This window comes from Meleagris gallopavo, chromosome 3, assembly GCF_000146605.3.
Source record: "Meleagris gallopavo isolate NT-WF06-2002-E0010 breed Aviagen turkey brand Nicholas breeding stock chromosome 3, Turkey_5.1, whole genome shotgun sequence".
In the NCBI taxonomy this organism is placed as follows: Eukaryota; Metazoa; Chordata; class Aves; order Galliformes; family Phasianidae; genus Meleagris; species Meleagris gallopavo.
Window position 1 is genome coordinate 54,749,986 of NC_015013.2, and position 21,911 is coordinate 54,771,896.

General features: G+C 40.4%; 1 protein-coding gene across 1 annotated transcript in view; it reads left to right on the forward strand.

The window, feature by feature from the left end:
* Positions 1-5,479: 5,479 nt before the first annotated feature.
* DSG2 (desmoglein 2) overlaps positions 5,480-21,911 on the forward strand; it is a gene marked incomplete at its 5' end in the record, with an annotated part of 48,234 nt that continues 31,802 nt past the window's right edge. The window contains 15 exon segments of the mRNA XM_031552955.1: positions 5,480-5,521; positions 6,438-6,572; positions 7,197-7,355; positions 7,593-7,737; positions 8,966-9,126; positions 9,922-10,056; positions 10,203-10,388; positions 11,270-11,529; positions 12,344-12,486; positions 13,147-13,374; positions 14,252-14,455; positions 14,458-14,481; positions 15,576-15,703; positions 16,849-17,196; positions 19,690-20,534. Of these exon segments, the coding sequence (XP_031408815.1) occupies positions 5,480-5,521; positions 6,438-6,572; positions 7,197-7,355; positions 7,593-7,737; positions 8,966-9,126; positions 9,922-10,056; positions 10,203-10,388; positions 11,270-11,529; positions 12,344-12,486; positions 13,147-13,374; positions 14,252-14,455; positions 14,458-14,481; positions 15,576-15,703; positions 16,849-17,196; positions 19,690-20,534 (3,143 nt within the window).

Here is a 21,911-nt window from a genome sequence, read left to right on the forward strand (position 1 = left end):
CTGCTGGTGAGTCCCTGCCAGGGGCTGGGCCGGACGGTGGGAGCGGGGAGGGAAGCGTGGGCGCTACGCGGTGCCGCGGGGGCCGTGTGCGGGCGCGGGGCGTGGGGAAGGTGTTTCCCGTCGAGGCTTGGCTGCTCTTCGGGTTCGCTTCCTGGGAGGGAGGTGAAAGGAAGATCCGAAAGTTGGGAAAAGTCGGGAAAGGCGATGAAAATTCTGTGCCTGGAGATGAGTGGGTTTTGTCGGGCTCCGGGAAGATTAGGGGAATTGGTACTGCTGTCACCTTCTTGTTCAGTATACTGTCTGTAAACTGTGTTACCTGTTGGAAGGTGCCGTGCCAGGAGGAAAAATGGATTGTATGTAACATTGACTGGAAATCTTAGAGAAAATATACGAAACTCTTACAAATACAAGATAAATAAGTTTTCCCCTTCCTTGCCCTCAACTTTTAGACCTTTTGTCCTATGCAATGGCTTTCCATGTTAGAAGCAAGTTCTGAATTTACTGAGACCAAAGAAAGCTTGGGTTTGGTTCGGGCTGGTGTTTTCTGGCCATTTCTAGCAACTCCCCAAGAAGCTTTCCTTGAAATCAGAGGCATTACTGAGCAGCTCACTCTCCCTGCTTGGTGAAACTCCTGTGAAGTTGGGCAGCCACTGCCCAGGCAGGGTGGAGGCCAGGCCTGGCCAGGAGCAGAGAGCTGAGCGGATCTCAGGAGGGCTGCAGGGAGCTGGGCAGGATTTCTCACGCTCGAGGTCCAAGAAATCAGGTTGAGTGGAGATCTGTTGCCTTGCAGCTTTAATGCGGGATATAATATTCCAGGGACTAAAACTGCCCTGCTTGGTTGGTGACAGGAGAGAGAAGAACTGTGGGGTGCTCCCTTTTTGTGTGTGTGCTTTTGTGTGTGGTGGTTTTTAATCAAGACAAACCCATTGTTGTGGGTGAAAGTAGCTGCTTGTGTGAGCATCCAACTGGAGTCAACTGATGTCAAAAGGCATGCAAAAAAGACATAGGTAATTGCAAAACTCAGAGAACTGACTAAAAAGCAAAATTTTAAAAGATAATGATCACAATGTACCTCCCACATTAGAAGCCTTGAGAACTATAGGTTCTTCCTTTCCTGTTTTTCCTGGATTAACTGCTCTCTCTCTGCCTGTGGTCTATATCCGTAGCATCAGTCCTGAGGATTGTATGAAGGTCCCAGCAGTTTTCCCATCTCTACCTCTGACTTTTCTCTAGGAACATCAGGGTATGCCCAGCGATGGTGCTTGTAGGGTTGGGACCAACATGGGTCATGTCCAGGGCACACACCTGGAGCCATGGCCATGTCACATAGGCACAGCCAACAAGGGTCATTGCACTATTGTCTTCAAGAGAGGACATGTTAGAAAGTGTTCTGTATTTGAGTAAGAATGGATTTGAGATTTTTTTTCCCATGGATGTTTTCTTAGGTTGTATGTCCTTAATATTTGATATTTTAGACATTAGGCTAGTACAGAATACTTGGAATCACTATTGTAATGTTACCTTCAGTAGCAATTTCTTTTCAGAATTCATAGGAATACCACAAAACTAACTGCATCAAAAGAAGTGTAGCCAGCAGGCTGAGGGAGGTGATCCTGCCCTTCTACTCTGCACTGGTGAGGCATCCGGATGTGGAGTGCTCAGTACAAGAGGAGACATGGACCTGCTGGAGCACATCCATAGGAGGGCCACAAAAATGATGCAGGGGATGGAGCACTTCCCTATGAGGACAGGCTGAGAGAACTGGGGCTGTTCAGCCTGGAGGAGAGAAAGCTCTGGGGAGGCTTGAAAGCAACTTTTTAGTATCTAAAGAGGCTGTATAAGAAAGAAAAAAATATACTCTATAGTGAGGTCTGTTGTATTAGCATTAGGGGAAATGGGATAATGGTTTAAAACAAATGACAGGAGATTTAGACTGGATATAAAGAAAATAAATTTATGATAAGGGTGGAAGAGGTTGCCCAGTAGTGGATGTGGTGGTGCCTCATCCCTGTAGACATTCAAGGACAGGCTAGACCAGGCTCTGAGCAGCCTGATGTAGCTGTAGGTGTCCCTGTTCATTGTAGGGGAGTCCCTTCAAATTCAAACGATTCTATGATCCTGTGAAACAACCAAATAAAACTGACTAGTTTTAGTTATTCTAGAACTGATTAGTTTTAGGAAAAGCAAAAGTGAGGTGATTTCAAGAAGCCTACTTTCTGTCTGTGAAAACATGCTTCTTAAAAAGAAAAACAAAAAGAGATGAAAGTATGAAAGTATCTCACGCCTGAGATCTGTGATTTTATCTGTTTGGCTAAAGAGGTGTGTTATCTCAGATGCCATACATCAGAAGAAATGGAATTATTACAGGAGAGACTAGAGAAAAGCAAAAAAAAACGTAATATAAATTCAAGTATTCCTAGTTTATCATTCTCATAGTGATACTAAAGAACTGCGATTGTGAGTAAGATGGATGATAAGTTCTCTTATATACGAAAGGTAATTGTCATGAAGAGGGAGTTGTGCTGTTTCCTAGTTATGTTATGTACGTGACAAAGAGATTCAGTTTGAGATTAAGACATCTCAGTATGGCTGTTTTGGTGTTGGTTATAGGAAACACATGCAGTGGATGTAGACTGCACCTATTTGATTGGATCAAATTGTGCTTTTGAAGCAAATCTCCAGAGTGTGACAGTCTGATTCTTTGAGATTGAAACTGTCCTGAGAGATGTTTCCATCACCTCTGTGGATGTTTATTCCATGGTTTCAGGCTAATTCTAATCTAAGCCCACAAACCTTTACTTGGGTACTGTTGTGTACTCAGCAGCAATGCTGCGATCTCCATCACTAGTTTTTAGAAACAGGTTAAACAGATGTCAGGCAGCAGGTGGATGTTATTCATCCTACCCGAGGGCAGGGAGAAGGACTCAGGGATAACCTCCGTTGTCCCTTCAGCCCACTTCTGTGCAGGATGTCCACTTGCCAATGGTCTTCAGCAGCAAACTGACCAGCACAACATGTGACAAGACCACATTTATATGGTTGAATTTCTAGTTTCATAGCAAAGCAAATAGGTGTACAAACCTTCTTGTTACTCATTCTATATCTTCACAGAATAAAATGAAGCTGTGTTCAAAATCTGTCTCTTCAGTTACTTCCTTCACAAGACATAAGCGCACATTTGCGCAAGAGCAGCCTTGCACTCTCTATACATGTCAGTCACTCCCTCCTTTTCCCCTGCCACCTCACCTATTCCAGCTGCTTTCCTGCAGTATTTCATTCCATTTTTATTACTTCAGGCTTTAGGTTTTCTGACTAATTTTCTGTAACAATCCAGTTGTCTTTTGCCAATGCCTTCCCAGCTCCTTGTCATCAGTAGATTTCATCACTAGATGTCTGAGTTTTTGTGCAGGGGCAGTGATTCACACCAAGTGACAGATGGGGGTTTTCCTATTGAGCCACTTAATAGAAGGCAGCTGTAGTATATTGAAAAAGGGAATTTCAAAATTCAGCACATGTAGAGTGTGACTTTAATTTTTCCTGAAAAATAATAAAAATATTTTTCTTAATTTTGATATTTTAGTGTCTTTTACAAATTTTCAGTTAAATGCAAGATATGTCTATCTTTCATAAGTATTTTTGCATCTCATAAATAAAATACCTCCGTTAGATTCCTATATTAGATCACTTTAAAATTCCCCATGGACCACTGACTATTATAGATTAAAAAGTAAAACAACAAAATCATCTTTTTTAGCAAGAAACAGAGTGCTTGAGGCTCTTTTGTAAGACTTTCTAATGACTGACGGGATTTTCTCTTCTTCCTTGATGTGCTCTTCTTTTATCTCAGTCCACTGAGATATTTGCAAACTTCAGGCTTTAGTTTACACTGTGGTTCTCAGGCTTCTGATACAAGGAAACTTCTCTCCTGATGCTCTTGTCTCTGTTCATTCTTTGTCCCTTCAGTTTGTGAAAGCAAATAGGGATGTTCAAGATAACACTGACAGCTGCTTCCTAAAGAATTATAGTGCTTGTTGGAAAACCTTGACTGGAAAACCAGTGTTTCCCTGTTATGCATTATCTTACTGGTATAATCTCATTAATCAGAAAAATTTAAAAAATTCATATGAATATTAAATAAGATTAAGAATATTAATAAGAAAAACTTGATCTAAGATCTTGCAGCCCTCACAATGTGTTAGGGAACCTCCTGCTTGCTGAATTTTGTCTTCAGGATATACAGTCTGGGAAAATTGCTGTTTGAAAAAGTTTTGTTGTACAAGTTGAAACCACAGTCTGCTGCTTTTCCCAACTTTGTCCACTGCTGTGTTGCATTGTGTGAGAAAGAGAGAATTTTAAAATATTCTATCATGCTGTGATGTAGCAATCAGTGTAAGACAGAAGGGATGAATAGTGAGAGCCCAGCTAGCAGTTTAAAAACCAGTCTAAGAGAAAATTTAAAGTATTTAACATATTCTCAGTGGCTTGGATGAAGGGATAGAATCCACCCTCAGCAAGCTTGCTGATGATACAAAGCTGGGTGGAGTGGCTGACATAGCAGAAGGCTGGGCTGCTGGTCAGGGAGACTTGGACAGGCTGGAGAGGTAAGTGGAGAGAAACCTTATAACGTTCAACAAAAGCAAGTGTAGAGTCCTGCACCTGGGGAGGAATAATCAGGTGTCCAGCAGGTTGAGGGAGCTGATGCTCCTCCTCTATTCTGCTCTGGTGAGGCCATATTTGGAGTACTGTGTCCTGTTCTGAGCCCCTCAGTTCAAACAGGACAAGGAATTTCTAGAGAGTCCAATGGAGGGACACAAAGATGATGAGAGGCATGGAGCATCTCTCTTATGAGAAAAGGCTGAGAGACCTGAGACTGTTAAGCCTGAAGAAGAGAAGGCTGAGGGGGGATCTTGCCAATACTTGTAAATATCAAATGGGCAGGATCAAGTGAATGCAGTCGTGCTCCTTTCAGTGATAGAACAAGGGGCAAGGGGCACAAACTGAATTGCAGAAAGTGCCACCTGAACGTGAGAAAGAACTTTACTGCAAGGATGACAGAGCTCTGGCACAGGATGCCCAGAGAAGTGGTGGAGTCGTCTTCTCTGGAGGTATTTAGAACCTACTTGGATGCCTATCTGTGCAATTTACTGTAGGGAACCTGCTATGGCAGGTGACTACATGATCTTTAGAGGTCCCTTCCAAGCCCTATGATTCTACGGTTTTCTGACTTCAGTAGGCGATCACTTCTCTAAGCCTACTTTTCCTTAGGCCTTAGGATCAATAAAAATCACCTTTGGAGCATCAAGGAATGCAAACACAGGATCTCTGATAATTTGACTGAGACTCTACTTGCTTACAGTTAACAAGAGGCACCTAACTGCAGTGTCTGAGGGCATGAATAGCTATCCTGGGCTCTTAGTGGATAAAGACATGTGCTGCTAAAGTGACACTGAATTAATAATAATAGTTAACATAACTTTCATTACAGATCTGTCTCACTTGTGGAAATGGACTCCATTGGAAGGTAAGAGATAATGCTTTTCTTCATCAGTACTTGAAGAAGGGCCTTCTGAAAAAAAAGAAGCATCAAAGACATGCTTTATTTAACTTGATAAGTATCTCAAGTTCTGCTATTTTCTGAACAATGAAATCTGTATAGCGGGTAGCAAAATGAAAGCACAAATGTAAGAAAAGGATTAATTCCACATCCATCAAAAGAGTGACATTCAACTTCAAGAAACTTTAGCAAAAATGTTACATTTGTAAGTATCTTTTTTAACTCTCCATAAATGAAGTCAACGGCTATGGTATAGTGTTTGTTGTGGATCTGGAGACCAGCAGGACAGGAGGAGGAAGGACAGGAGTCAGCAGGAATGTGTGGTACCTGGGCAAGGATAGCTGAGACAGTGAATGGGTTGCTTATTGCATGTATCCTGTATTACAGAAGAAGGTGAGTATTAGTCAGTATTGATGAAGCATTAACCAGCATAATGAGGCAGAAGTAGTTGTCTATAGCAGTATCAATGGCAAACTTCATTCCACATCTGGTGACAAGTACTTAGATCTGTCAGAACAGGTATTTTCACCATACCCTGGTCATGTGAATGTGCCTGTGTATTTAAACCTTGGGTTTTATATGTCTGTCTTGATTAAAAAATTACTGTAGTTTTTCATTTCAAACAACTTCAGGAATGTGTAGTTTTAAATTGTGCTTCAGAAGGCTAGTGCTGCTCTATGATTTCAGAATTACTAACTATTAAAAGAGTGTGTAGCCTCCTTGGAAGAAAACAAATGGTAAGGTTTTGCACATGGTTTTGTGCAAACAGAATGCCCAGGTTATGGCCTATGCTATTCAGAAACCTGGACTAGCGCAGCAATAAAGCACTTTATCTTTAGTGACTAGAAGTTATGCTGACATTCAGCCTTGTTTTTTTTCACAGATTTACAATCGAAGTGCCAGAAATGGCACATTAACTCATCCCAACAGCCTTGTCAGACAAAAGCGAGAATGGACGGTCCCTCCTGCTTTCATACGGGAAGAGGAAGACAATTCCTATAGGAATCCAATTGCTAGAGTAAGCCCTGAAAAGAGATAAACACAGAATGTTTCTTTAATTTTAATGAACTATTGAATACTGGTAGAAGATTGGCACATTTCCTTCAGTTTTCTTCTTAAGATGAGTTACTTTTGAAGCCTGATTTGGCTGAGTCTTCCATCTTTTCCCAGTCAACAGTTTTCATAATTCTTTTGGAAATGTGTTTTTGAATGTGTTTTTGAATTTTTTTCACTCTACCACCCAACCAGTTACTTAGCTCTGGTTCAAGCTGGCTAGCAGCTCCCAAAACTGCTGGTGGTGATTGGACAGAAAGGTGTACATGGAGCAGTCAGACTCTTCCTTGCACTTGTATGCTATCCAACTTTCTTTGCCAAGTCTTCTCCCACAGACCTCTCTGTTCTGTGGTTCCCAGCTGTTGCACTGTCCATCACATTACTAATCTCCCTTGGACTAGATCTTCAAAGAGAGCATGTAACTTTTTCTTCTGCTTTAATGTCAACATCTACACACTGTAAACAATGTAGGAAAACTGTATTTGATACTAATATTTGGTTGTTCATTATGAAATAGCTAAAAGGGTTATGTGTTTTTAAATGTAGTTTTATTTACCAATTACTATTTACTCTATCATGCTCCTCCTAGATACATTCTGATTTTGAAGACACAGGGGTAGTGGTAACTTACACTATATCTGGTCAAGGAGTTACAGAACCCCCTTATGGACTGTTTGTTATCAATGGAAAGACCGGAGACTTGAACATCACAGGAAAGGTTGACAGAGAAAAGACTCCAGTGCTATTTGTAAGTTGAATAGTAACTTTACCCTTATAAATGCTCTTATTTCCTTTTTAATAAAAATATTATTTCAATAGGTTTTATTGTTTCTGGACATTTATATATGTGTATGTGTATGTATATATACATATATATAACTGCTAATAGTGTTATGTTGCTACATATTTTATATTTTGTGTATGTACTCACGTATATGTATTACAGTCGCTCATTTTCTTATTGTTTCTGTCTGAATCATTTCAGTTGCGAGGTCATGCTCTAGATAAGACCGGAGCAAAACTGGAAGAGCCAATAGACCTCCCAGTTAGAGTTCTAGATATAAATGACAATCCTCCAGTGTTTTCACATGAAGTTTTTGTTGGTTCAATTGAAGAATTAAGTGAAACAGGTAACATTTTATATATTTTTTTTAATTTACCTATCCTGTATTCAAGGACAGAAGTGAATATAGTCATTGCAGCAGCATATCTGTAGTAACAATAATGCATTATCTTGCTTGTATAGGACAGGTTATCCAAGTTTGATTGCACGTTTTTATTCAGGGCTGAGTTGTGCAGTGTGATGAAGGGAAAGTATGCACATAAAGGCAACAGAGAACAAGACTTCTTCTTATGCCAACTTTGTTTTTGGGTCAGAGCTGCCACTAAGCCAGGGAGTCCTTAAGTAGACACTGCATAGGGAAATCCATCCATCTTCTGGCCTAGCAATCCCAGCCTATTTTGGAGGCATTTAGCTCTGCTGTGTTTTAAAGTTCTCCTTTATTTAATAGTCTAGAGAAGCACTTTGATGTTAAGAGTATACGACCATCACCCAAACCTCAGAACAAGCTATTGGCAGTTCTTCTATTAACGACAGTAAACATAAGAACAGATCTAGGAGCAACAGACTATTTCCCAGAGTAAAACATCCTGATAAGTACCTGATATCCTGCCCTTTCAGTGCCATAGCAATCTGAAGATAGAAATTACTGACCATCAATTTATGTGAGGTATTGAATTCCCCGAGCTGCCTTTCAAGTCAGGAGCAGCCATATGGTAACTGTCTCTCTTCTTGAATTCCAGCTGATGCTCAAACCCAAGTAACAGTGCTGGACACTGAGGTTGGCCCTTTCCAAGTACAATATCCTGTGTCATGCATATAAGGGGCTTGCAGCATGGGAGCCACCATTGATTTTGAATTAAGCTGTTGAAGGGCATCAGTCTGTAAAGAGCAGTTGTTGTATTGATGTTCACGTACAAAAGTTGTTCTGCTTCCTTCCTTTAGAATGATGTGTGAGGGAAATTTACTATCTAAATAAAGTTTCCATCTTCTTTATACAATATCTAAAGTTTTCTAGAATTCTTGCGAGAGTTCAACTCATTGGATAGTTGTGATGAGTTGAATTCTACAACCTTCAGATCTGTGTTGGTATGTAGTTTTGTTTTGAGGTTTTAACATTAAATTTGATTTCAAGAACACTTCTTCAGCTCTATTAGATATGTCAGAGGTAGGGGCATCAGAAAATTGTGCATTACATCTGGCAGCACACTCTTACCTGTAACATTACATTAAAAATACTTGCCAGTGCATGGCAGCATAACCAAGTATTGTATTTTGTTGGTTTTTTTTTTTTTCAGGTACAATTGTAATGAGGTTAAATGCAACGGATGCAGATGAACCAAATAACCTGAATTCCAAAATTGCATTCAAGATCATTTCCCAAAGCCCTAGTTCTGCATTCAATATGAATAAAGATACTGGCGAGGTTCGAGTAGCAGCAATAAACCTTGACAGAGAGGTAAAAAAAAAAAAAAAGTATCTGTTGATAATATTCTTCTGGTACCTGTTGTCACTTCTTCCTTCATCCCAGTTGGACCATTCCTTGTCTGTCTGATGTATGTTTTCCAGTGGCTTTGGGAAGGGATGAGGTAAAGCTTGCTTTCACCCTGTCTCCTCCTCTCACAATGCCAGTTGGTGGCTGTTGTTTTCTATCCCTTCTGTGCAGCTGGGCAGCAGTTACATGACACGGGGGTGTCATTTCTTTGCTGGTGAACCTGTGGATAGAGCACCCAGGTCACCACCTGTAAAGCTGCTGGTTGAATTTAGACTTTTGTAGATTGCTGTACAAGTCAGGACTCAAAGGATAAGAAATGGTGCTGCTGTGAAAGTGTTGAAAGCCAGGTACTGTCAGCAACTTTCCTTATGCTTGCACGTATTTTCACTGACCAGCAGATGGTGATCTTTATATTAGCTCACAGAGGCTGTGGATGCTATCTCTGTATCTAGATCTGTCTTAATGTGCAGGCATTGCTGTGCCCTGTTCGTTGTGGCTACTGAAATTTTTCCATTTTCCATCTGAGCACAGTCTAACTCTTTGGGAGGAAAATGCAAAACTCCCAAACCCTTTTCTAAGGCTCAGCTTTACTCCATTAGAAAGAGCTATGTGTAAGATTTAGTAGTAGAGAGAAAATGAGTTTTGATTGGCCATTACTTGAGAGGTTTTGTCAAAATAAGACACAGATAATACAGTAAGACAACAAAAATTTAGACTAGTTGAAGCACTTCTTTCTTTCTTTTTTTTTAATTATGACAGACACAAAGTAGCTATTCTTTGGTGGTGGAAGGAAAGGACCGTGGTGGTGCAGCAGATGGGAATAGTGCAACATGCTCTTTAGAAATCAAGATTTTGGATGTCAACGACAACCTTCCTGTGCTTGAAAGCTCTGCAGTAAGTACATTCACCATGATATTTGGTGTGTTTGTACACCTGCTGGTATCCCATTGCTGAAGAAAATCTTATGCAGACTTTCTTGGACTGATGAAATGCAGTAGACTGGGACGTGTTTTTACATTTAAATTTTTTTATCCTTGCAGTTTGAAGGAAGCGTTGAAGAAAACAGAGCAAATGTGGAAATTATGAGAATAAAAGTATTTGATAAAGATGAAGAGTTTTCTGATAACTGGTTAGCAAACTTTTCTTTTGTCTCTGGTAATGAAGGCGGCTATTTTCGTATAGTAACAGATACCAGAACAAATGAAGGAATTTTGACTCTTGTGAAGGTTAGTATATTCTTTGGAGTCTCTAGAGTAATTGATTCCCTTAATAGAGATTGATGTACAAATTATTTATAGTTAGTAAATAAACGATAAATGTACTTGGTGGATGCTTCTCTTATATTTTTTAGTGGTGTATTCAGTAATTCTGTACAAAATAATGATTTTGTCCACCACATTCTGTGTGGTGGGAGTATGTATCCAGTGGAACAGAAATCCCCAGATCTTCCTTGTTGTTGGGCAGCAGTGCTAGTAGTGCATATGCTGTAACCTTTCCCACATTTTTGCTCTCCTTGCTTGTCTCAGTTTATTTATTTTCCGTGGCCACAGATAACTGCATGCAACACCTACTCCAAGAGCCATGGCTACAGACTATTTATATTGTGGATTTCCGTGGAGCTTTCACTCTTCTTTAGTGACAGGAGCTGAAGATGCATAGTATGCTAAGTTTTATTTTTCTTCTGCTCTGGTTTCCTTATCTGGAACTTGGACATTATTAGAAATAAAATAATAATAGTTTAAAAAAAAAAAAGGACATTACTAAGTAACCAAATCATTTTAAAAAAATGGAAGAGTAGAATAATTCAGAGTAGGGATTCACTGAAGGCAAATGCAAAATATTTGTGTAGGACTCATTGCACATATCTTAAATTAACTTGATGATATAAAGTAATACCAGTGGTGTCATCCATGGAAAAACAAGGAGTAATCTTCTTAACATACTCTTCAAGAGATGTTTTGAATTGAGAATAACATGCTGAACTATGGTTCTTTCCACTGTATCATCCTCCATCAGCATTATTTAAATATTAAACATCTGGATGTTGTCTCAGTATTGAATACCATCAAATTCTGAGGGATTTTTTGTTTGTTTTTGATTGCTCTAGGAGCTAAATTATGAAGAAATGAAAAGCCTAAACCTGGGCATCGTTGTTACAAACAAAGCAGAATTTCACAAGTCCATTAAAAGCAGTTATAAAGCACAAACAATTCCGATCAAAATTAATGTGATTGATGTGCGGGAAGGCCTTGTATTCCCAAGTGGCACAAAAATTATTGAAGCAAGTGAGAGTGTGCGAGTGGGGCAGGTCATTGGACAGTATCAAGCTGTTGATGAAGACACTGGAAAAGCAGCAGTGCGCGTTAAGTAAGAATCTTTTTATATTCCTCATAACTGAACATGTCAGAAACTACAGCTTACTGTAAAAATATGTGTATTGACCTGAAATAATTTCAAAGGCAATCTGTTCTCTCCTACGCATAATTCACAACTAAAAGAACACCTTTACTATCAATATTCTATTAGGCAGAAAATGACTGACTTGAAAATACCATTTATTTTCTGGTAAATGATGAGTGCTTGTGCTGAAGTTGTCCATACTTACATGCAGAATCTTCAGGAAGAAGTATACAGAAACACACAGAAATTGAACAAAAAGAATGTTCGGGTAGATAAGCCTGTGTATGCATTCATGTGGCTGTTTTTAGCTTTTGAATTGTAGCTCATCAGCTAAAACATTGTTGAACTACTACTGTGGTGGCATTTAGAAGTGTGAACTGACAGAGGTACAAACCTAACCCTGGGTCCCTTTCCTTCATGCCTGTTGTACAGCCTTTCCTGGGGCCTGCTGCTCACCCATGGCTGGGAGGAGGGTCAGGGGAAGGGAAGCATTGTGGCCAGCAGCACGCTGCCTCTCGAGTGGAGCAAGCATTCTTGTTTCACTTGATAACACTGCCACACCTATGTCCTGGCTGCCTTGAGAGGGAAAAGTAGGTTTCAACATCCAGAGTGGGTTTATAATCTAAGGTTAATAGTTGAAAGCAATTACAGTGGCAGCAGCATCAGAGTTCGGCCTGCACAAAAAAAGAGTAGGCATAATATGAAACTGTTTTTTCTTCTGGTGGTTGTTTTGATCTTATAAATATGTAACATTTTTACTTTTTCATGTGATTTTCATCAGATATATCAAAGGAAGAGACCCAGCAAACTGGATCACGATAAATTCAAATACAGGTGAAATCCAACTTGCTAAAAACCTCGATTACGAATCACATTATGTAGTAAATGGTACCTACACTTTTACCATGTTGGGTGTAACTACTGGTAAGTTTAGAAAGTTCTGTTTCTGCATTACTGGATCTGGTGTCTTTTGTTAATTTCCTGGTTTTTGATTTGTTTTATTTTTAAGGGCTTAGTTTGTATTTCTATAGCTACAGTTGGCTTAACCTCCCTACCTTAAACTGCCTAAAATCTAGGTGCCCAGTACAGTTTCCAATAGGCTCTGTGTTTAGTGGAGGGACAAAGGCAACTATGAAATGGGACAAACCTTGAACTGGGTTCCCAGGATGCCTGTTTCTCTTTGACTGCATGGAGATGAACTTTTAAAACAAGTTTTGTGAAAACATAGGTGGAAATTGTCAGTATCTTACCATGATAATAAGCAGATTTCAAAATCCTAAATTTTCTAGAAAGCTAAGTTGGAAAGAATCTCTGAATCTCTTGTATATCTAGTTAGAAATCTTTGTAACCTGCTTATTTGTGTAACTATGCACAAGAAATACATTTTTACATTAAGGTAGTGAAACAACTTGCCTTCAGAAGAACTTTGTCAACACAATAATTGACATTGGGAATGAAACATTGCTCCCGTAAACTCATTTCAGAAGTGTTTATGTTTGGGAAAATGTTTTTTTTTTTTATTTTAAGACAAAATTTTTGTACTTGTCAAATGTTGATTTAATTTTTCATATTTTGTAATCTTAGATCTTCCTACAAAAACAGCCACTGGCACCGTTGTTATTCAAGTTCAAGATGAGAATGATAACTGCCCAGTTATTGAGAACCCTATACAGACTGTGTGTTCAGATGCAAATTTTGTTGATGTTACAGCTAAGGATATAGATAGTTACCCCAACAGTGCTCCCTACAGCTTTTCTGTCATTGATGAGCCAGAAGGAACAGCAAGAAAGTGGATAGTTGCATCCAAAAATGGTAAGAAAAAATATTTTGAATTACTTTCAGTTCTCTGTAGTTCTACAGGAGTGTTGTACTTCGATAATTCCAATAATTCAGCTTAACTGATTCAGACAAAAAATAATTCATATATGAAATCACATGTGAGGATACATTGCTTGTGCCTTCCCTCTATCAGCTATAAAATAATCATGTTCTGGGGCCTGTTGCCTTCTCTCAACTGGACCATTTTAATCTAGTTTGAGCCAGCTATATGTAGATCATAAATTAAAAATTATTTTAATGAATATTTCAAAACTAGATTAGCATTTTCTTCTTACATTCCTATTCTTATAAACGTGGGAAACACTTGAAGGAAGTGCTTCAGGTAGACTGAAGACACCAGAAAATACTTTTTCTTCTCAAAACAATTCTTGTTATTCATAATCCTACAACACAACACTGCAGATCTGGGATCTCTTGGGCACCTTTTGCCCAGTCCTGTCCTAGACATGGCATGGTAGTATGTCTGCCAGTAGCTTACAACAAGTTAATTTCCTAATGACAGAAATTGATTTTTGTGAATTCAGCCTTTAGCTGACTGGATGAAATGAAGGTTAGTGCTCTGTAAGCAATCAGGCTGTCTTTTGTGATGGTCTCTGCTGATGCAAAGCTCTTCTGTGATTATCTGAGTCTTCAAGAGACTGTGGCGTTTGTTACCAGCATAGATTACCTGATTAAATAAAAAAGCACATATGCTGCCACGGATATAAATTTAAGTTGGGTTGCATTGACTGGTCCTAAATGGAGGGAGCTTGTTGGAAGTTTGAGAAGGTTTACAGGTGTTAACTTTCTGTCCACTCATTCTGTATTTTATTTTTTTTTCTTCTTCGTTAACACCACCCTTCTGCCTTAGCCACCAGTGTACGATTGGTTCCCCAGAACCTGAAGGAAGGCAGTGCCAAAGTCTCCCTGCTAATACAGGATTTCCAAGGGTTCAGCTGTGCTCAGCCACAGTCCCTGCAACTGTTTGTTTGTACGTGTACTGCTGACGGCGCATGCAAAGATAGAATTACTGGCACTGGGTCAGTGGGTCTGGGACCAGGAGCGATTGCACTGATCATCTTGGCGTTTTGCTTCTGCTGCGTAAGTAATCATTTCATGTTATGTCAGAAGCACCACAAATACGGTCCACAAAGCACCAGGGAGTAAATTCTTGTACTCCCAGGTTTTATCATCTTGGTGTACTTTATGTAAACTCCTAGGCTGTGCGCAGTCATGACAGATCTCCAGTTAGTTTTTGCAATATCACCGTTATACATTCAGAAGCTGTGCGTTTTGAAGTTAATATGTACAGTTCATAATACTAGTTTATAATGCTATAAATAATAGGTGGGGAAACACTAAGGAATCCTTTTAGCATTTCCCACACTTCCCTGTATGAACCCTAGCTCTTCTCACTCAAATCACAGCACTCTCTCAATGTTCTCCTTAATTACAGACCCAGATCTGGTTCCTTAATCTGAGCAGTACATAATGTAAGACGTCACATTGGTAAGACAAAGCAGAGGCTGAAAAATAAGAGAAATAGTTGCAGTCAGGGTATGGTCATATATACTAGTACTGCTTTTGAATCATAGAATCATAGAATCCTAGAATGGCCTGAGTTGAAATGGACCACAATGATCATCTAGTTTCAACCCACCTGCTATGTGCAGGGTCGCCAACCACTAGACAAAGATGAAAGGGCAATAATTTGAAAGGATAATAATTCATTTTTTGTAGTAGTAGCACTCTAGCTATGAGAAAACAAAGTTAATTCCACAAAAGTATGTTTTCCTTCTGAAATTGAGTCATTTTGAGCTCTCCAGGTAATGATGTAAATGTGACCATTCATGGGAGTGTTCCGTATGGAGGTAGGTAGTAACGGGACAGGAGTTGGAAATGCTGAGGTTGTACACTTTTGGGGCTGGTTTTGCTATATGAGATCTTCAGTAGCAGTAAGGATAAATACATGCACAATCATCTGCAGGAGTCACTTTACTGTTTAGAAAATAATCCCTGCTTATGTTTCCAAGAAATACCTTGAATTTCTGGGAATTGGCTGCACTCCTTAGTTGTTTGTATGATGTTCTTTAACTCATTAAAGACACATTTCTGGCCAGACTTCAGTATTGGCTGTTAACATGCTTTGGCCCTAATCAGTCCATCGCTAATGACAAACTTGTGTTTCCTTGCAGTTATTCCGCTATTACTGCTGTTGTGTCCGTGCGGCTCAGGAGCAAAGAAGGGATTTGCTGCAATACCAGATTGTAGCGAAGAGATGTTGCGTAAATGGAACAGTGAAGGAGCAGCTCCTGAGGAGAAGGCAGGTTTTCCCTAGCAGCGTTTTTCTTTGATTTCCAGCCAAGTGCTCAGTTTTGCACTCGTCTCTACCACATAATGGGCTGATGTTTCCAACTTGCACAGCAGAATTTAGCCACACATGAATATTAATTAAAGTTAACCCCATCAGGCTCAGTGAAGGATGCATGGAAAGGGAATTCCAACAGCAGCTCTAGAAACACCAACCATAGTGTTAAAATCCCAAAGTAAAGGCAAAGAAATCAAGCACATGCTGATAGTATCTGATTAGAAGATAAAGTGTGGGAAAAGCATCCATGCTATTTGCATCTGCAAGCCTGGAATGTTCACTGTCTGTTTGGGAATGTACAGTAAAGCTGTGAATGATCAGGTTGTAAAGATTAGCTTCCCATCACCAGTTCAGAGTTTCAGTCTGCATCTTAAATTACTTTCTTGTGTTTATCTTCTTAAACAAAGGATTATTTAAAAAAATAATATGATTATTATAAATATTATTAAATATATAAATATTATTATTATTATTTTAAAATTAATATTATTAATTTTAAAAAGGCAGAAAAAAACTTCAAAATGCAGAGGGAATGCAACAGAGAGAGCAGTGAATGCTAGAGGTGTTTCCTCTTTCTTGTTGTCCACAACACAACTGAAAAATAATGGCACTGGCTTGTTTTTATATGACATTAAGAAGTAAGGGAAAAAGCTTTGATTTTAGGGCCAGCTCTCACGTCAAATTCTTGATGAAAGACTGTAAACTTGACAGGGAAGCCAAGAAAAAAAGAAAGGGCCAAGTAGCACTGCAGGGACAGCAGACAGTGCATGCTTCCCAAAGTTGGAAGGCTGAGCATGCTGGAGTTTCATAGGTCTTTTTCTTGTTTATTTTTCCCCCCTCTTTCATTCTCAACCCTTTGAGTTTTAAGAACAATGACCAGTGGAAATACTTCTATGATCTTCCTTGGGAACACAGTCATGGAAGCTGCACCCTCTTTCAGGAAGTTCTTTACTCTGCAGCAACATGAATCAGTACAAATTCGAACATGTCCTAAGTCAGCACCCTCCCAGGTTCCACCCAGCCCGGCTGCTGGTTTGGTGAGCTCCATATGCTAGATAGCCCCGCTTTCATGTCACATCCTCATTTTGTTGTTCTTGCAGTTAATGCCAAGTGTCATGCTACCCACTGCATCAGGGAACTTGAAAGAACCGGCCGGCAGAGCAGCAGTAACAGCAGCGGCAGCAGCAGCAGCAGCAGGAATGAGTGCAGAGGAAGCTGCAGCAGGAGGGAGCAGTTCTGCCTCTTACATAAGAGGACAGAACAACATGATTACCAGGGAAGAGCAAAGACATCTTTCTCATGCTGATTACCATACCAGAACCATGGCAACTGGAGGGTCTGAAGGCATGGTAGCTGGAGAAGGCAACATGGTGGTGACTGGAGGAGGTGTGGCGATGGGATCTGCAGGGGCCATGAATGAAGAATTTTTAAGAGATTACTTCACTGACGTAAGCATATGACCTGAGAATAACAGTATATTTAGATGTATGCTTAGCATTGTGAAATGCTTTTTATGTTATTATAAACATGAATAGATTGTATATACGTAAACAGTCCTGATAAGGGTCAGTGTTCTGTGTGTGTGGTTAGACTTTTGAGTTAGGCTCGCATGTGGGATGTAGACCTCGACAATGCTAAGTTTTGTAGCATCATTGGGTTTTTACAAGATCTCCAGTGATAAGGCCCTTCTCAAGGTTTGGGATCCAGAGTATTTAGCAGTGACCGAGGAGCCTTATCCAGGAAGAAGCCATGAGGAAGATGATGGATATAAATGTTGGGGACTTGAGCGTATTAACTGTCCTGCAGGGAGGCACTGGTGACTCTTGATGAGTCACGGCTACAAACCTTTCACAGAGCAAGTTTTTGAAAGATAAGCCATAGATGTCAAATAGTAGAGGGTGGGTCTGCATTTTAAAAATAGCTCATTAAGTGGTGCTGGATTTGTCTGGTTGTGCAGTAGTTTGAGTGAAAGGCAATTCACCAGATGCACATCAAGCGTATGTTGCAATCCCTTTTCTGAATTATTTTTTTGTGACCTAACTATTGAACAATAGGATAATCCTATTCATTGCAACTATTCCTCTTTCTATTATTAGTTGGCTGGTGAGCTACTAACAGGGAAGGTTCCGCTTTTATATGCTAGGGAGTGCAGAGATCATCCTTCGCATCTACAGATTAAACATCTTCAGTCTCTATAGCTGACTGACAGTGGGGCTGGGCAGAGGAGTAGCTGTGCAGGTTTGAGTCACCTCAGGCTAGGGAAGGATTTGTGTATCTCCTGTGTGTTCTGACTGCTGATCTAGGTGAGCAGACACAACAGTAGCGATTCTGCTCATTTTGCTTCTGAATGTTAAGACATTCTGAGCACAGCTACCTGCTGAAGTCTTGCAGGAGATGGTTAGTAGATGTTATACAACAGGAGGAGAACAGGTTAGTTAATATGATAGTCCTTTGGGTGGCTAAAATTGGGTGACTAAAATACTTCAGATACAGAATCAAAAATGAATGAGAAAAGAGTAAAGAACAAACTAGAAAAATATCTGAACCAGTTAGTTCCATGTGTGTGCTGATTTCTGTAGAAGCATCTCAGATGATGTGTCTGCTCCCAGGATCAAATGCAGATAAATATATTTAATCAGTTTGGATCTGGATACATACCACATTGCATAGATGCCTGAGCCAATAAGCACTACAGTACTTCAAATGTGGCATGAGTAGGTCTGAGCACAAGCCAGCAACCATATTAGTAAAGCTGGTTCAGCAGGCCCAAAGGATTTGGCCACCTTCATTCCTGCAACTGGGGCTGCTGCAAGAACATACAAAGATTTGTGCCAGCATCAGCAGCAACCCAGTTGCAGGGCAAGTTCAGTCTGAAAGCAGCATCAGCAGCAATCCAGTTGCAGATGCTGCCTTCAGACTGAGCTTGCCCTGGAAAAAGTACAGTCAGAACTTGGTTAATCCTTCTTGTTCTGGGTAGAGCCAGTGTATGCTGGAGTATGTTCCCATACATACCAAACTGTTAACTCAGTAATTTGTTCACTCTTTGGCTCCTTGGGTGTGATCCTGCAGGCTACAGAAGTGAAAAGAGCCATGACAATGATGATATGTCAGCCTTTTCTCATGAAATGTACTCTTAAATGTTAGATACTCTTAGGCATGGCACTGGCACTCTCCCATAAAGACCTACTTACAGGTGAGAGTCATTCACTGAACCAAAATGTGAGTAGACTCTTTTTGAGAAAGGAGTAGTATCATAAATGGTTATCTGGGAGAAATAGCAGATGGTGGTGTGTACCCAATGCTTTCCATTAAATTCCAAAGTACTCTTTTTTCTTCTCATCACTTTACTGTCCAGCTCAGACTAACTTCAAACAAGCAAAAAAGCAGTTCTAGGCACTGCTTTAGGTTGGTTGACAGTTGCTGTTATTATAATCCCCTTGACCAAGCATTCAAGGTTTGTGAAGGGCTTGGAGAATGTGCTCTTTGAGGAGTGACTGAAGGAACTGGGGCTGTTTAGTCTGGGGAAAAGAAGGCTGAGGGGAGGCCTTATTGCTGTCTCCAAATATGTGAAAGGTGCTTACAGCGAGAGTTGGGTTGATCTCTTCTCACTGGTGACAGGTGAAGTTTAGGTTGGATATCAGGAAACACTTCTTTACAGAAGGGGTTGTTAAGCACTGGAATAGGCTCCCCAGGGAGGTGACTGAGTCACCTGGATGTGTTTAAAAACTGTTTGGATGTGCTCAGGAACATGATTTAGTAGTGGGTTGTTAGAGTTAGGGTAGTTTGGTTAGGTTGTGGTTGGACTTGATGATCTTTAAGGTCTTTTCCAACCTGAGCAATTCTATGATTCTGTGATTTTATGATTCCTGATTTTTTTCAAGTTTACTATGTCTAGAAGTGCTGTTAACAAACTTTTGCTTTCTTTTGCTTCCCATCTTTAGAAAGCTGTCTCTTTTGCGGAAGAAGATGAAGCTCAAGCTGCAAGGGACTGTCTCCTGGTTTATTCTCAGGGGGAGTCAGGCTCCCCCCATGGCTCCATCGGCTGCTGCAGCTTTATTGAGGGTGACCTCGACGACCACTTTCTTGATGATTTAGGAGAGAAATTTAAGACTCTGGCAGAAATATGCATAGGCAGACACATCGACATGAAAGACACTAGCTGCAAGAATGAATCCAGTTTTGATGTTAATGAGCAAAAGGCTTTTAGCTCCAAACAAGTCTCTGCCTCAGGTGGCTACTTCTCACCCACCCCATCAGCGCAGGCAGGAGGTGCTGTAGTATTGGAGGAAACATCCTATTCTGCAGAGGGCCATACCCACTCAGCTGCCAGCTTTTTAGATCCTCAGTTTAAGGAGAACATAGTGGTGACAGAGAGGGTGCTGGCCCCTGCCTCGAGCTTGAGGGGAATGGTGGAAATTCCCAGCCTGCCCTCCGGAAACAACATGGTGGTTACAGAAAGGATGGTGACATCAGAGGGCTTTGAGGTAGGAACCATGGCAGTTCAGGACCCCTCCGACTCGAAGTATGTGGTGGTGAGGGAGCGGGAGAGGGTGCTCGTGCCCAGCACTGAGCAGAGCTCACTGAGCATTCCCACCTTGTCTGAAGGGCAGAGCATGGTGGTGAATGAGAATGACCTCACAGCCTCAGCAGGGCCTGGTAGAGCTGAACAGGTGCTGATCACGGACTCCCTGCTGAGCTCTTTGGAGGGGGCACCTCCTGCCAGCTCCACGCTGAGCAAGTCCTCAAGAGTCACCAAGTACAGCACAGTGCAGTACAGCCGCTCCTAGTCTTGGCACCTTAACTTCTTTGTGCAGCTTTCTGCAGGCTTTGTGTTCAGACCTGGATTTTGTAGTCCCTTTAAAAATGACACTGACTTGCATGTAGTGTCTTCTTCAATAAGGACTGTGGCCAAAAAGCTAGCAAAAAAATCTACTATTATTATAAAACATTGACAATGTTTTTGAAGTGGAACGATGTAAGATATGTATCGTTTGCTATTTTTGTAACTGTTTTGCTATTTGCTATTATTGAGTTAGTGTAATAATATGTAACTACAAGCGTAATTATGGGAAAGCAGAATACTAAAATCTAGTGATGGATGTCAAAACACAAGTTAGGTTTCTGAGCTGCTGTTGAGTCTGTCTGCTGAACCCTCCTTCCTACTCCCCAAAGGGGCATCAATCTCACCACATTTTCTGTCTGTTACCTTGTGGATCAGCAGAGCTCCCCTGAACTGCAGTTGCACCCCAGTGAATTCATCAGAAACCTCCTTCCTGAGAAACCCAAGTTGCCAAAGTCCTCTGGGCAGCAGTGTGTTGATCTCCTAGAGAGTTGTCACAATTTCAGGTTATCAGCATCTGTACATTAAGCAATCAATACTTCTCTTTAACCTCTGTGTTAATATGCAAGTAGCAAAAAGAGCTGAGAACTGCTTTTCTTCTGTGGGTTTTTTGTTGATTTACTTTTTGTTGTTGTTGTTTTGGTACTTCAGTGTAAAATTTCCATTACTTGGCATAGATGTAGACTCACATGGGAAAAAAAGCATTTGCATCATGAAGATTTTTCACTGTCTCTTAATTGGTCATTTGAATCAATGGCTTCTGCTTGCAAGGTTTATGTCCCTTGGAATCTGCTGGATCTGATTATTAAGTGCAATTAATTGATTTTATTTCTATCTGTGAACTCACAGATACAAGTAGAGGGAATGAGGCCATATGCATGTTTTTGCAGTTGTGGTGTGGAACCACAGAACTGCTGTGGCCTCTGCAGTGCTGTGTCGTGGCAGCTGTCATTAGCTCTAGCAGGAAAATAGAAAAACTCCCTAATTTTGTAATTTTGCAACACTTGATATTACTTTTCTTTCTATTAAGTCTGTAGTAAAAGAGAAAGTACTGTAACGTCTAGCACTATGTATATATGCACATGTATTTATTCGTTTGCAGTTTTAAACATTTTAATGTGACTTTTATAGCAAAAAAAAAAAACCAACAACCAAAACCTGTCATACACTACTGATGTTTTATCAGAGTAGAAATGTATTGGATCATACATTAGTACTGTATGTATCTCATAACTGTAAAATCAGTAAGGTAATCCAAGGGTAGTGCAAAGCCCATGGACTGCAGAGCTTTCTGGTTGTCTCCAACTCTGCTGAGTTTTCACA